We start from the raw sequence: 12016 nt of genomic DNA on the forward strand, positions 1-12016 counted from the left end.
ACGGATCACAGGTGGTGAAGCCAGGACTCAAACCTGTGATGCCACCTTTGCCCATAACCCCTGCACTGCACCCCTCACAGGCTCTTACCAGCAATACATCACTGCCTTTCCAGGGGCTCCCCAAGGAACAAGCCCCCTCCACTCAAGAATGGGGCAGTGCTGAGTGGGTAGGGGTGATCCCAGGGCCGGTGGGCCACGAGGAGCCACTCCCCCGACAGGGGGCCCAGAGCCCTCTCCCTTCGGGATGGCAGCGAGCAGATGCAGCACTGCTGTCCACACGCCTGGTGTGCCAACCCCCTGGGGTAAACTGCTGTGCCTAAGAGCAGTTCTGCCCGGAACCTAATAGAACCGGCTATACCTCATGTCCCCGCGAGGAGGAAGGGCCTTTGCTCCAGGAAAGGAGTCTGCAAGTCACAGCCCACCCCCGCACCCTGCCCCCCAGTGCCAGAGAGGGCCAGATAAAGGGCAAGGGGGCAGAGGGGGAAGGAAGGGGGAGGAGAGAGGGAGGAGGAGGGAGGAAGGAAGTGAAGGTTCTCTGAGGCGTCCAGTGGCCAGATCTCTTCCACTTAGCCTGGGCTGTTGACAGAGCCATTTTACAGACGGGGAATCAGGCTCAGAGAGGGGAGACTCAAGGTCGTGTTGCGAGTAGGATACAGAGGGCAGATCTGAAGCCAGCTCTGATTCCAACGCGCCTCCCAGGTCCAAGACAGCCTCGGCCTCTTGAGGCTCTCCAGGGTGTTGGATTTCAGAAGATTTGCATTCTGTTTGTCTGCACCCCAACAGAAGCCCAACCCCTTTACCCTGGACATTCCTGCCAGAAACGCCTTCTTAGGGGGTTCAGATGCAGAAAGACCAAAGGGATCCGGAGGGATGAGACACGGAGAGCAGGGAAAAGCCCCTCCGTGCACTGGGCACCTCCGGGAGCTGCCTGTGCCCTGCGGCTCCTGCCAAGTTGCAGAACAATGGGGCCCAGGCTGCCAAGCCCAAGTCAGGGGCCAAAAATCCGTGGAATGTGAGACCCGGAGCCCCAGGCCACACGGAGCTGCCACCTCAAAGAGGGCCTTTCTTATGCCGGGAGCGGGCGCTGGGGTGGCAGAGTGCTTCCCAGCCTGGGTTCCACACATGTGCCCGTCTACCAGGCACCCGGGGCCTGGATGAGGATGAGTGCCAGGGTAAGGCCGCGGGTCTGTTTGGGAGCCTGACTTGCCTGGGTTCAAATCCTGGCCCGGCTTCCTTTAACCACGCAGTGTCTCAGTTTCCTCATCTGGAAAATGGGGCTAACAGTAAGATCTACCTTTCAGGGTCATTGAGAATTAAATGCGTTAACAGATGTAAACTCCTCAGGACAGAGCCTGGCACATGTGAAGGGCCCTCTGAGGCTTTAGCTGTTACCAGCGTCATTACCACCGACCATCCCTGGGCAGTGGAGGAGGAATTGTCTCCATGTGACAGACACGGGAACTGGGGCTCAGAGACCGGAGGGACTTGCCCAGGGTCACACAGCTGGTAAAAGAGCTGGGGCTGCTGGACCCCCAGATCATTCTGTCTACCGCACTGCACGGCCTCTCTGGAATGGCTCTGGAGCAAATACCCTCCTCGTCACTTACGAGATCTGGGGCTGCCTTTGCAAAGCCCCCCGACATGCTCCTCCCGCCCTGGCCTTCGGCAAGCCTCTTACTAACGTGGGGTGTGTCCCAGGGAGAAGTGGGGGCTTGGGTTTAATCCAGGCACTTCCTGGAAGCGAGAGGTTCCCACACTGGGCTGGGCTCTGAGGCTTGAGAGAGAGGCTTTTCTTTTTTTTTTTTTTTGCGGTACGCGGGCCTCTCCCTGCTGTGGCCTCTCCCGCTGCGGAGCACAGGCTCCGGACGCGCAGGCTCAGCGGCCATGGCTCACGGGCCCAGCCACTCGGCGGCATGTGGGATCTTCCCGGACCGGGGCACGAACCCGTGTCCCCTGCATCAGCAGGCGGACGCTCAACCACTGCGCCACCAGGGAAGCCCCCGAGAGGCCTTTCTGACCATGACTGTCACCTGGGGCGCTTGCTTCCCAATTTCTAAAACTTCGTCTAGGGGAAAGTCACATCGCTCCTTTGTCTCCTGCCAAATACCACACTTCGTGGAGGCTGGCGGCTCATCGAGGCCTTACCCTCCCAGTAAAAGACGACCCAAGACACCAGAAGGCTCAGGCCAAAGACCCAGCTCGGGGCAGGTTTGGGGGCCTGAGTGGATAGGGTCGTGTGGGTGCAAGTCTCTGTCCACACCTCACCTGGCTCCCCAACCCTGAGGTGGAAGCAGCGAGTGTCTGCCTGCCCGTTTCTGCATGCTGTATGTGCATGTATGCGTGTACGGTCAGGCCACAAGGCTTTGAGCCCAGCCGTGCTCTCGGTCTGTCCACTGGGGTAGGGGCGTCACTGCCCCTGGTTTGGGTGGGGCTGGTAAAGGCCCACGTGGCTCCCAGGCTGACGGGGAGAATCACAAAGACAACCTTGGAGACTCAGCTTCGGCTGGACCCGGACCCTGTGCCGTTTCTCTGGGGAAGAGGCCCCTTTTCACTCCTTCCTGCTCAATGAACAGCTTCACACGTTGTTTTCCCAAAGGAGGAAACCATCCTGGTGACTTCACACCCTCCTACACACACGGAATGAGTGACCCAACGCCAGTGCAGGCACCAGGGGCTATCTCTGCTTGTCCAGCAGGCTCCTGGCAACAGAAGCTTAGGATAGATGCCCGCTGCTGGGGGCCTTCAGCCAGCCGGGAGAGGAGAAGCGCCACAGACCAGTACGGCCCAGCACACCCCTACACAGATGGCGCTCTGAGGCCCAGCGGGAGACCAGGCAGCTCACAGGCTGGCCACTGGTGAGGCCAAGGCCGGACCAGCTGCAGCATCAGCCAGCATCCACGGCAACACCTCCCCTGAGCTGAGTAACCTGACATCTCCCAAGAGACCCAAGCGGCGCTATCACCCCCCTTTTGCAGGTGAGGAAACCAAGGCTCCACGGGAAAACGTGACTTGCCAAAGTCAGTCCACACAGAGGAGAGAGCTACCATTTGAACCTGCTCCTCAGACCAGGGAGCCTGTGAGTAACGAGAAAGGGGTGCCACCGACTTCGTGTCCCCACACGAGGCCTGGGCAGTAAGGAACGCCCCACCCACGCAGACCGGCTGTAATGACGGCGCATCGCTAGCGGAGCCCGCACTGTGGGTGCGCCAGGCACGCGCCAAGGGCCGTGCACGCCTCGTTCCACCTCACAGCCACCCTAGGTGGGGGCCGCTATAATCCACGTAGTGCAGAGGAGGAAATGAAAGTTCAGACTGGTTAAGCAACGGGCCCAAGGTCACCCAGCAGGCGTTAGGCAGAACTGACACTTGAAACCACGTCTGCCAGACTCCCGTAGTCCACACCTCCTTGGACAGTGAGGGACTGAGTGAATGAATGAATGAATGAATGAATTCTGGCCCAAAGGCGTGGCTCTGGCTACTGTGTTCTTCCCCCACCCGGCCCCCCTTCCCTTCTGGTCTTGGGATAAGCAGACGTTGCCCATTCATCACTTGACAGGAAGCAGCTCGGTCTCAGGCCAGAGTCACGGGGGCCTTGGGAGCTGTAGGGGATGAGCCACAGATGGTGTCTGGTTTCCTGACTGGGCCTGGGAGCCCTCACCACCCGCCACCCCCACCGAAAGCCACACTTGCCACTCAGATTCCGCAGCTCCACGACCAGCAGGAGCCTGGCTTCTCTGAGACACGGGACCCCGTGCAGCCCCAGGAAGGGCGGTGCAGCCTGTGCAGAGAGGTCCCTGAGCCCCCTCCTCAGGGCAGTGGGGCCTCTCACGGGGGGGGGGGTCTGCAGAACCCGGAGGTCAGCGGCTGAGGGGCAATGCAGCACCCGCCCAGCTCACCTCCCCGGCACCCTACCCCATCCTTTTCTTCCAGCTCCCCTCTCCTCACCCACCCCCCACCCCCATCTCTCTCCAGCCTGAGGCCTCCCTCCAGAGCTCCAGACGCCAACCACCAAAAGTTCCAGGCACTGAAGACTCACCTGCCCTTCCCTGGGTCTTCATCTCAGCGACAGGGTCTCCTGTCTGCCCAGGAACGCGGCAGGAACCCAGGCTCCTCCTCCGGACGCCTCGCCCTCCCTCATAGCCCACACCTGGTCTTCATCCAGCGCTGCTGATTCTTTCCCCAAACAAGTCTCCACTTACCCAGAGCCCCTGCCCTCTGCTGGCCTGGCCCCTTCTCTGTGGGGTCCCTGTAGTTGCCTCCTGCCTGATGACCTGACCTCCAGCCCCACCAAAGGAGGGTCCCCCCACCAAGACACAAATCTCAACCTGCTTCTCCCCACCCAAAACCGCGCAGAAAAAGGCCCACACGCCTGAGCAAGGCGTCCCAAACTCCGTCCAGCTGGTGCTGGCCTGCCCTCCTTAAAGTCTACCCCGCCCCAGGCCCCTGCACGTGGGGGCCTCCCCTTCCCAACCACACAGCACCCCGGACCTTCCACACACCAGCCTCTGCCTGGAACCTATGACCTCTCATGGGGTAAAGTCCCCCTCCTGCGTCAGGACCGGGTCCTGGGTCGTAATCAGGCTCAGCACTTCTCGAGGGATCCTGGGAAAGACCCGCCCCCTACCTCATCCATAAAGAGGCAACAGCTGGACCCCGCAGGGTGGCCTCCCAGGGGCAGCCGGGTGGTACCAAGCAGCCTGCAATCTCCCAGTCAGTGGAGGGGGGCTCCTCCACCCTCCTGAAGCCCCAAGCAAGAAACATCTGTGTCCACGCTCAGGATCCCCGAGGTCTCAGCGCAGGAGAGACCACCAGGCAGTTCACAACACATCACACCCACACTGCAGGGCTTCCCTGAGCCTTTCTACAACTGAGGCGGCTCCAGATCGCCTTTCACTTTCTCCTTCTCGGGTAATAAAAGCCAATTCTGGAGAAAAAAATGTAGGAGCTGTAAACGTCTCTCAGTTCAAGGAGCAATGAGGCATTTGGGTTCTACCTGGGAAGGCCTTTGGCTCCGGGACCTGGTGAAGGAAGATCTGCTGAGCACTTGCTCTGCACCAGGGAGTGACACGCAGCACCTCGGCACACTCCTCCGCAACGTCTGCGCTGCCCTCTTACAGATGAGGAAAGATAGTGCCGAGGGGTTAGGTGACTTGCCAAGGCCTTGCCGCTGGTAAACGGCACGCACCCGTGTTAGGACCCAGATCGACTCTCCAAAGTCTGGGTTTTAATCTCATCTACCTGGGGACATCCTTGGAGACCACTATGGAGCTGGGGGAAGCTGGGGGGTCTCACTCTGCGAGGAGCCTCAGACCCCTTAGGTAGGTCCACCATCCCAAGGACCCCTGCCCTCCAGGGAAAGGAACCTGCTCTCTCCTCGAGGCCTTGGCAGGCTCTGCCTCCCTTGCCTGGAATGAACTGCTTCCCGGCAAACCTGGATCCTCCTTCCAGGCCCAACCCAGGGCACCCGCTCTAGGCAGCCTTCCTGGACTCCTCTAGTCAGCCACTCCCAAGTTCCACCGACCTGGCCTCTGTGCCGTCACTGCCTGCACACATGTCTTCTTCTCCCTCAAATGGAGATTTCCTCAAGGGCAGAGACCAAATCACTCTCCTTGTGGCCCCAGGAGGCCGCAGAGGGGGGGGTGACCCAGTACGTAAACACCAGAAGCCAGGAGGGAGAAGCCTGGGGAGAGCAGAAATTCCTCTTCTCCCATATCCTGTCTCAGACCACGGCTCCTGCCCTGCCAACCGACAGCCGAAGGGGGAAGCCCAGCAGAGCAGCCCTCAGGCAGGTGGAGGCTCAGGGTTTCTAAAAAGCTTGCCCTGGGCCCAGGAGGACGTCCATAATCCCACCAGTGGCCTCTACACAGGGCAAGTTCTTCAATCCCTGGCCTCCCCTAATTTCCTCTCCTGCTCTCTTTTTAAGGTTTGAAAGGGTGGCTATTCCTGGCAAGAGAAACTTCTGTGGAGAACTCACTGCTAAGACATCAGGAAGGGGCCCAGGTAGCCAAGACCCACGCGGGAGACATAAGAATTCCTTCTGCTGTTTCCCTCGTCACCTCGGGAGTTCTGGCAAAGCCCGGGATCACCCAGCATGAAACTTCCCACCATTAACCTGAGCAGTGACAAAGGTCATGCCAGGCTGATGGCACTGGCCCACAGGCAGCTCCCACCAGGTGGGTGGTCAAGGGGGCAGCGGTGGCAGAGGTGCAGCCACGGTCAGGTGCTCTGTGAGCCCAGGCCCCGGAGGTTGCCAGGGCCTGCCTCCCTGTCACTTGCTAGGCACACCCTCAAGGGCAAAGGCTGTAGCCCCAGGTGGCAGGAAAGGGTGAGGGGCTCCCCACAGTAGAGGCAGGGCAAAGGCCGGTACCTTGCACAGTGGCTCCTGAGAAGCTCTGGGGAAGGCCTCGGCTCAGGGTTGAAGTAGATGTGAGCACGGTACCGGGACCTCTGGGGATCTGGGTGGCCTCCCCGTGCCAGGGCTGGTGAAGGAAGGGAGGCCAGCCCTGTCTCCATATGGGACTTCCCCTGCCCAAGACTCCTGTCCCCGGCTACTGCCAAAAGGGAACTCCCCCACCATGAGCTGCTCCAAAAATAGCTCTGGCTGCCACCTCCGTGGTGAAAGGGACTTGTCACTGCCACCAGGGAGCCCACTGCTCACCAGGGACTGGAATCTGATGGCAGTGGCCGTGGGGTCAGTCCTGGAGAGAGCGCAAGTGTGCCGGAAGCCAGGGGGCTTGGCATGCAATTATAGTCCACTCTGGGATTGCCCAATCCTGCTCCCCCATTTTACCCTCCAGGAAATTGCGGCAGGAGGGCAAGAGACTGGCCCCGGGCCATAGGCACAGCAGTGGCAGCGCCTGGCTAGGACCCGGCCTCCTAAACCTACCCCATACCCACATGGTCAGGCAAAGGAACTTGCCCTGTAGGCTCTACCAACCCCTCACCGCCACCCCAGAACCCAGAACACTGACAGTAAACACCGAGGTCCAACCAGCCTGGGAGGGATGACGGGTGCTTCTCTCACCCACAGGGCTCCATTCCCACCCACCCCCATGGGGGCCAGCCAACGCTAAGAATCATAAATGTTCTTGCTGTCCCTTTAAAAGCTTAACCCTGGGGGCTTCCCTGGTGGCGCAGTGGTTGAGAGTCCACCTGCCGATGCAGGGGACACGGGTTCGTGCCCCGGTCCGGGAAGATCCCACATGCCGCGGAGCGGCTGGGCCCGTGAGCCATGGCCGCTGAGCCTGCGTGTCCGGAGCCTGTGCTCTGCAACAGGAGAGGCCACAACAGTGAGAGGCCCGCGTACCGCAAAAAAAAAAAAAAAAAAAGAAAGAAAGAAAGAAAAAAAAAGCTTAACCCTTTCTAATCTCTCTTTTGTGAGCTGAACCAAACATATTTGCTGCCTAAGAGATGACAGCCTTGGTAGGCAGCAGCCCTGGGTTCAAGTCCTGGCTCTGGCGCACTCCAGCTATGTGGGCCCCAGGGTTCTCGCAGGTAAAACTGGGACACAAATAGTGTGCATCGCCCCGGGCTGTGGAGGGCTCCACAACATCAGGGGCCTCAAAAGTGCTTAGCCCCGGGCCTGACACCGAGCAGAGCCCCAGTCACTGGAGCTACTGTCGATTATTAATCCTTATCCTGGCCCCGTGCTCTCGCACACCAGGCTGTGGATCCAGGATCTGAGTGTTCCCACCTTCCCTTCCTTCTACACCTCCTTCCAGCTGCTGGCTCCGTTGAGGGCCCGTGCTGGCCACGGGTGACCCCAAGATCGCATGGATGGAAACCCCCCTGCTCTTACGGGGTCACAGGAGAGAACCCAGAAACACAGGGACGGATAACCGCAAGCCAGAAAGAGCATGAAAAGTGTCCCCAAGAAAAGGACTGAGAGACCCTCACTTCGTGACCCAGGCAAGATCACGGACAGCTTCTTCCAAGGGTTGGAGGCTGGGGTAGCCTGGAAGAAGCAGGGTGAGCACCAGAGGGACGGGAATTCCAGCCGAGAACGCAGTGGGGTCAAAGGCACGGAGGCTGGCGGACCTGCGGGCATGTGGGAGAAGGCAGGGACGCCTCCAGGCCGGCCCCAGCCCTCCATCTCCGAAAAGAGCTCCCGTGGTCAGAACACGCCTTCCTCTCCAGAACGAAAGCCAGCTCCACCCTGGGCAAAACCCACCCCCACCCCCCGCGCCCCATCTGCAGCTCGACCGCGGGGACTGACGAGGGCATATGGCAGCTGAGGCCCCAGAGGACACACGGAGCCAGATCCTGGCACCGGGACTCGGCCACCTGCCAGCACACCTTCCCCGCCAGCCGGGCCCAACTGTCGGGCAGATGCCAGGTGCCGGCCCCTGGGTGACTGCAGCCGGGCCCAGGCCAGCCGTCCACAGGCCTGGGTGGACTCCCCGCCCAGGCCCCGGCTCACGGGGCACCCCTGGAGGACCGTCCTCCACGACCCGGCGAGGTGGGCGGCATCAGCCTGCACGCACAGCAGAGGCTCCAGACGGGCCGGTCGGGCCCCCAGGTTGGGCACTTTCTGCCTAACCATTGTTTTTCTTCTGCTTCCGGCCTCCTTTCTGCTGAGAGGAATTCCCTCCGGGGCTCCCATCTAGGACACGGTAGCACCCAGGGAAAACACAGATTCCTGGAGCCTTCCTCTTCCTCCTGGGCCAGGATGGCAAGAACCTTCCTGAAGTTTACCTTGGCTCGGATCAGCCTCCATGCCCGTGGGCACACACGCACTGCCAGTCACTCCCCGCCTGTCCACCTGGGACACAGAAGGGAGGGTGGAGCTGTGCTGAGGGGCACAGACGGGCTCGCAGTGCCCAGACTCTCAGGGCCGCCTGGGTCACCGGGATCCTCCAGCGCGACCTCCATGCAGCTCAGCGTGGCTCGGTCTGTGGGTGACAGTGTCTCGTCCATCTAGTCCTGCCACCCCACGCAGAGTGACGGGCCAGCGCACCATCTCCGCTTCCAGGCCACACCACAGTGGCCCTGGACCTTCCCGTGTCACATTCCCCACGGGATCCTCGTGGACTCCGCGTCGGGCCTGGGAAATTATGAGGCCATTTTTAACCCCTCGAGGGTGAATCCCGCTCTGAGCCACGGCGTGTGGCATGGTGGCTCAGGACTCACAGGGTCTGGGACTCTCAAAGGGCCGCATGGCCTTGGGACAGTCATGGCCTGTCTCTGGGTCTTGGTTTCGCCACCTACAACACGGGTGGGTCGGGCTCTGCAGTCTTGGGAGGGCTATTCTTGTGCCAACACTTTTTATGAGGCTGAGGGAGAATTTGCAACTCGCTGGCGTGCCCTGAAACTGAGCTCCAGGAGCTTGTTATCTAATCCTGTGCTCATGTCTGGGAGGAAAACCAGACCTTCTGGGTCTGGAATTGCTAAGGGACACTCTCTCTGACCTTGGAAGATTTTGTGAGCCCCCCAGCCCCCTGCACACTGCCCTCCCCACTCGCAACAAGCCGCACACTGCCCTCCCCACTCGCAACAAGCCACAGCCATGTGGGGGGATGGCTCAGAGGCCTCCCAGCTCCCAGACACACAGCCATGGGAGTGGCGATGTGTACACAGTGCGGTCCACACACAGGGCACCCCTTAACTGCCAGGTGCAGGGCCAGATCCTTGAGGGGTGCTGGCAGCTCATGTGCTTACAAAACAACCCTATAAGGCAGAGAGTGCGTCCATTTGACAGATGAGGAAAGTGAGGCTAGTGAGGTCACGTGACTCGCTGGAGGTGTCCCAGCTGGAGAGAGGCAGAGCCTGGATGGAAATGTAGGTCTGAGTCCTCGTGGTCGTGGGGGAACCAGACCCAAGTGCTTAACTGTGTTGCAGAATCAAAGTAGGGGCCACTGATTCCAACTTGGGCCAATCAAGGGGGCTGCAGGGAGGTAGTGGCACTGGATCTGGGACCCAAGGGCCAGGAAGTGAGGTAAGGCCGCCCAGCACAGGCTCTGGAATCTGACATTCAAATCCTGCACTGCCTCTGTCCAGCCGCAGGAGCTCGGGTCAGGCCTGTAGCCGTGTCTCTGCAGTTCCCTCCTCTGTAAACTGGGGGCTGTGTAGGACCGACCTCGTGGGGCTGGTTATGAGGACCGCGTGGAGGACACGCCGGCAGAATGCCAGCAGCTCAGGGCTATCGGACTAGGTATACACAAGAGCTCAATCAATGTGGCTGTTGCTACTATTATGCTTACCGTTATCACCATTAAAAACCAGTGCTGGGCTTCCCTGGTGGCGCAGTGGTTGAGAATCTGCCTCCAATGCAGGGGACACAGGTTCGAGCCCTGGTCTGGGAAGATCCCACATGCCGCGGAGCAACTAGGCCCGTGAGCCACAACTACTGAGCCTGCGCATCTGGAGCCTGTGCTCCGCAACAAGAGAGGCTGTGACAGTGAGAGTGGCCCCCGCTCGCCGCAACTCGAGAAAGCCCTCGCACAGAAACGAAGACCCAACGCAGCCAAAAATAAATAAATAATAAAAATAAAGGAATTCCCTTAAAAAAAAAAACAGTGCTCATTCAACAGCGATATCCCTGCAACAAATATTTCTGGCAACCCACTCTGTGAACCAAGTGTCACAATAAGGCCGGTCTTCCTTCCCCAGGGGACCCCAGTCTCGTGGCCAACCAGGCCCCTGGGCCTGTGAATGTGGCAGGCGGGGCCCACGGCCTCTGGGGATCTCCCCCTTTCAGGGAGGATGGGGGAGGCCACACTGGCTCCTGCTGCATTCTCCCAGAAGCTGGAAGTGATGGCAAAGCATTTTACAAAGTTACCAGGACGATGAACCTGAGTCATCCCCCTCCCCCCACTGCCTCAATAAAATAAATCTTGGCCGGTGCTGGCTGGCGAGAGACCCTATATATTTACATGACGATCGTGCCTCATGATCACACGGCTCGTGATTCCAGCAAGCAGCGTGTGGCAGGGATGACAGTGGTCCTAGGAGACTCACTATTTTCCGGCGACTTTTATTGTCCATTATATCCCGGCGTTTACAGGGCTCTGCTCCGGGCCTGGCAGGAATATCGCACACGGTGGGGCTGGCAGGCCTTAATATTCCAGTCGCAGTGTTGCGGGTCAGTTTTCGCATCTCATCCACGCCACCCCCCGAGTCTTTGTGTGATACCGAGACCGCAGGCAGCTCCAGGGGCCCTGGAGGCAGAGGGTTGAGGGGTCTAGAAGCACAGGTAGGCCCACCCAAGCCATCTGCTTGGTTCCAGTCTGCTGTCCCAGACCAGCGGACACTGCTAACTCCGTGGCCTTCCTTGGGCATAGGAGGGGGCTGTACAAAGCAGAGGGGTGCACAGGTGCACTGGAGCCGCGACTCACGGCTTGCGGGGGCTGCTTGCTAAATTCTCAGGGACTTTGTGAGACAGTTATCATGTTGGTGTCTTGCAATCAGGCACGCTAGGAATACTTACACCCTGGAAACTGGCAAATGCTACAAATCAAGGCTTTGTACAAATCCCTCTCCCTCCCACCCCGCCACCCCTCTGCCCAGGGACCTGTTTGTTAAACACCAGCATATCCCAGGGAGCGGGTGGCCCAGCAGGCCCTCGTGAGCACCTGGAAGGACACGCGGACTTAAGAGTCAGGTGTGAATCCTGACTTCCTCACATACCACTTGTGTGTGAACTTAGGTAAAGTTACTTCACTTTTTGAGCCTCAGATTTCTTATCTGTGAAAGGGTGACACACCTAAACTCCCAGGTTGCTGTCAGGATTACAGCACCTCGTGGCAAGTTCCCTGGGTGATGCTTGATATATAGCAGGTGCTTAATAAATGGTACCTATTGTCATTCACTAATGCAACACTTACTGAGCACCTACTCCGTACCAGACACTGTCTGAGTGATAGGGATACAGAAATGCCCCAGGGGAGGACAAATATCAAATCCTTCACATCCGGACAGATCTTGATTTTCTGCAGAGGGATTTTTACCCACACCATCTTACGAAGCCTCATGACAACTTTGATAGGTGGGCACAGCAGGAATGGTGCCCAATTTTGAGA

The 12016-nt window shown here is 59.3% G+C and overlaps 1 protein-coding gene across 2 annotated transcripts in view; it reads right to left on the bottom strand.

The window, feature by feature from the left end:
• The window catches only part of NEK6 (NIMA related kinase 6), an 85502-nt gene that overhangs the window by 45620 nt on the left and 27866 nt on the right, over nucleotides 1-12016 (bottom strand). The window contains exon 1 of one of the 2 annotated variants that reach the window (XM_060154379.1): nucleotides 4036-4373. The exons of the other annotated variant lie outside the window; for it this stretch is intronic. Within the exon in view, the coding sequence (XP_060010362.1) occupies nucleotides 4036-4057 (22 nt within the window). The 5' untranslated portion in view covers nucleotides 4058-4373. Of the gene's footprint in view, nucleotides 1-4035; nucleotides 4374-12016 lie in introns of those variants that run through there. 2 annotated transcript variants of the gene reach the window in all.

Source organism: Lagenorhynchus albirostris, chromosome 7 (genome assembly GCF_949774975.1).
Source record: "Lagenorhynchus albirostris chromosome 7, mLagAlb1.1, whole genome shotgun sequence".
NCBI lineage: Eukaryota > Metazoa > Chordata > Mammalia > Artiodactyla > Delphinidae > Lagenorhynchus > Lagenorhynchus albirostris.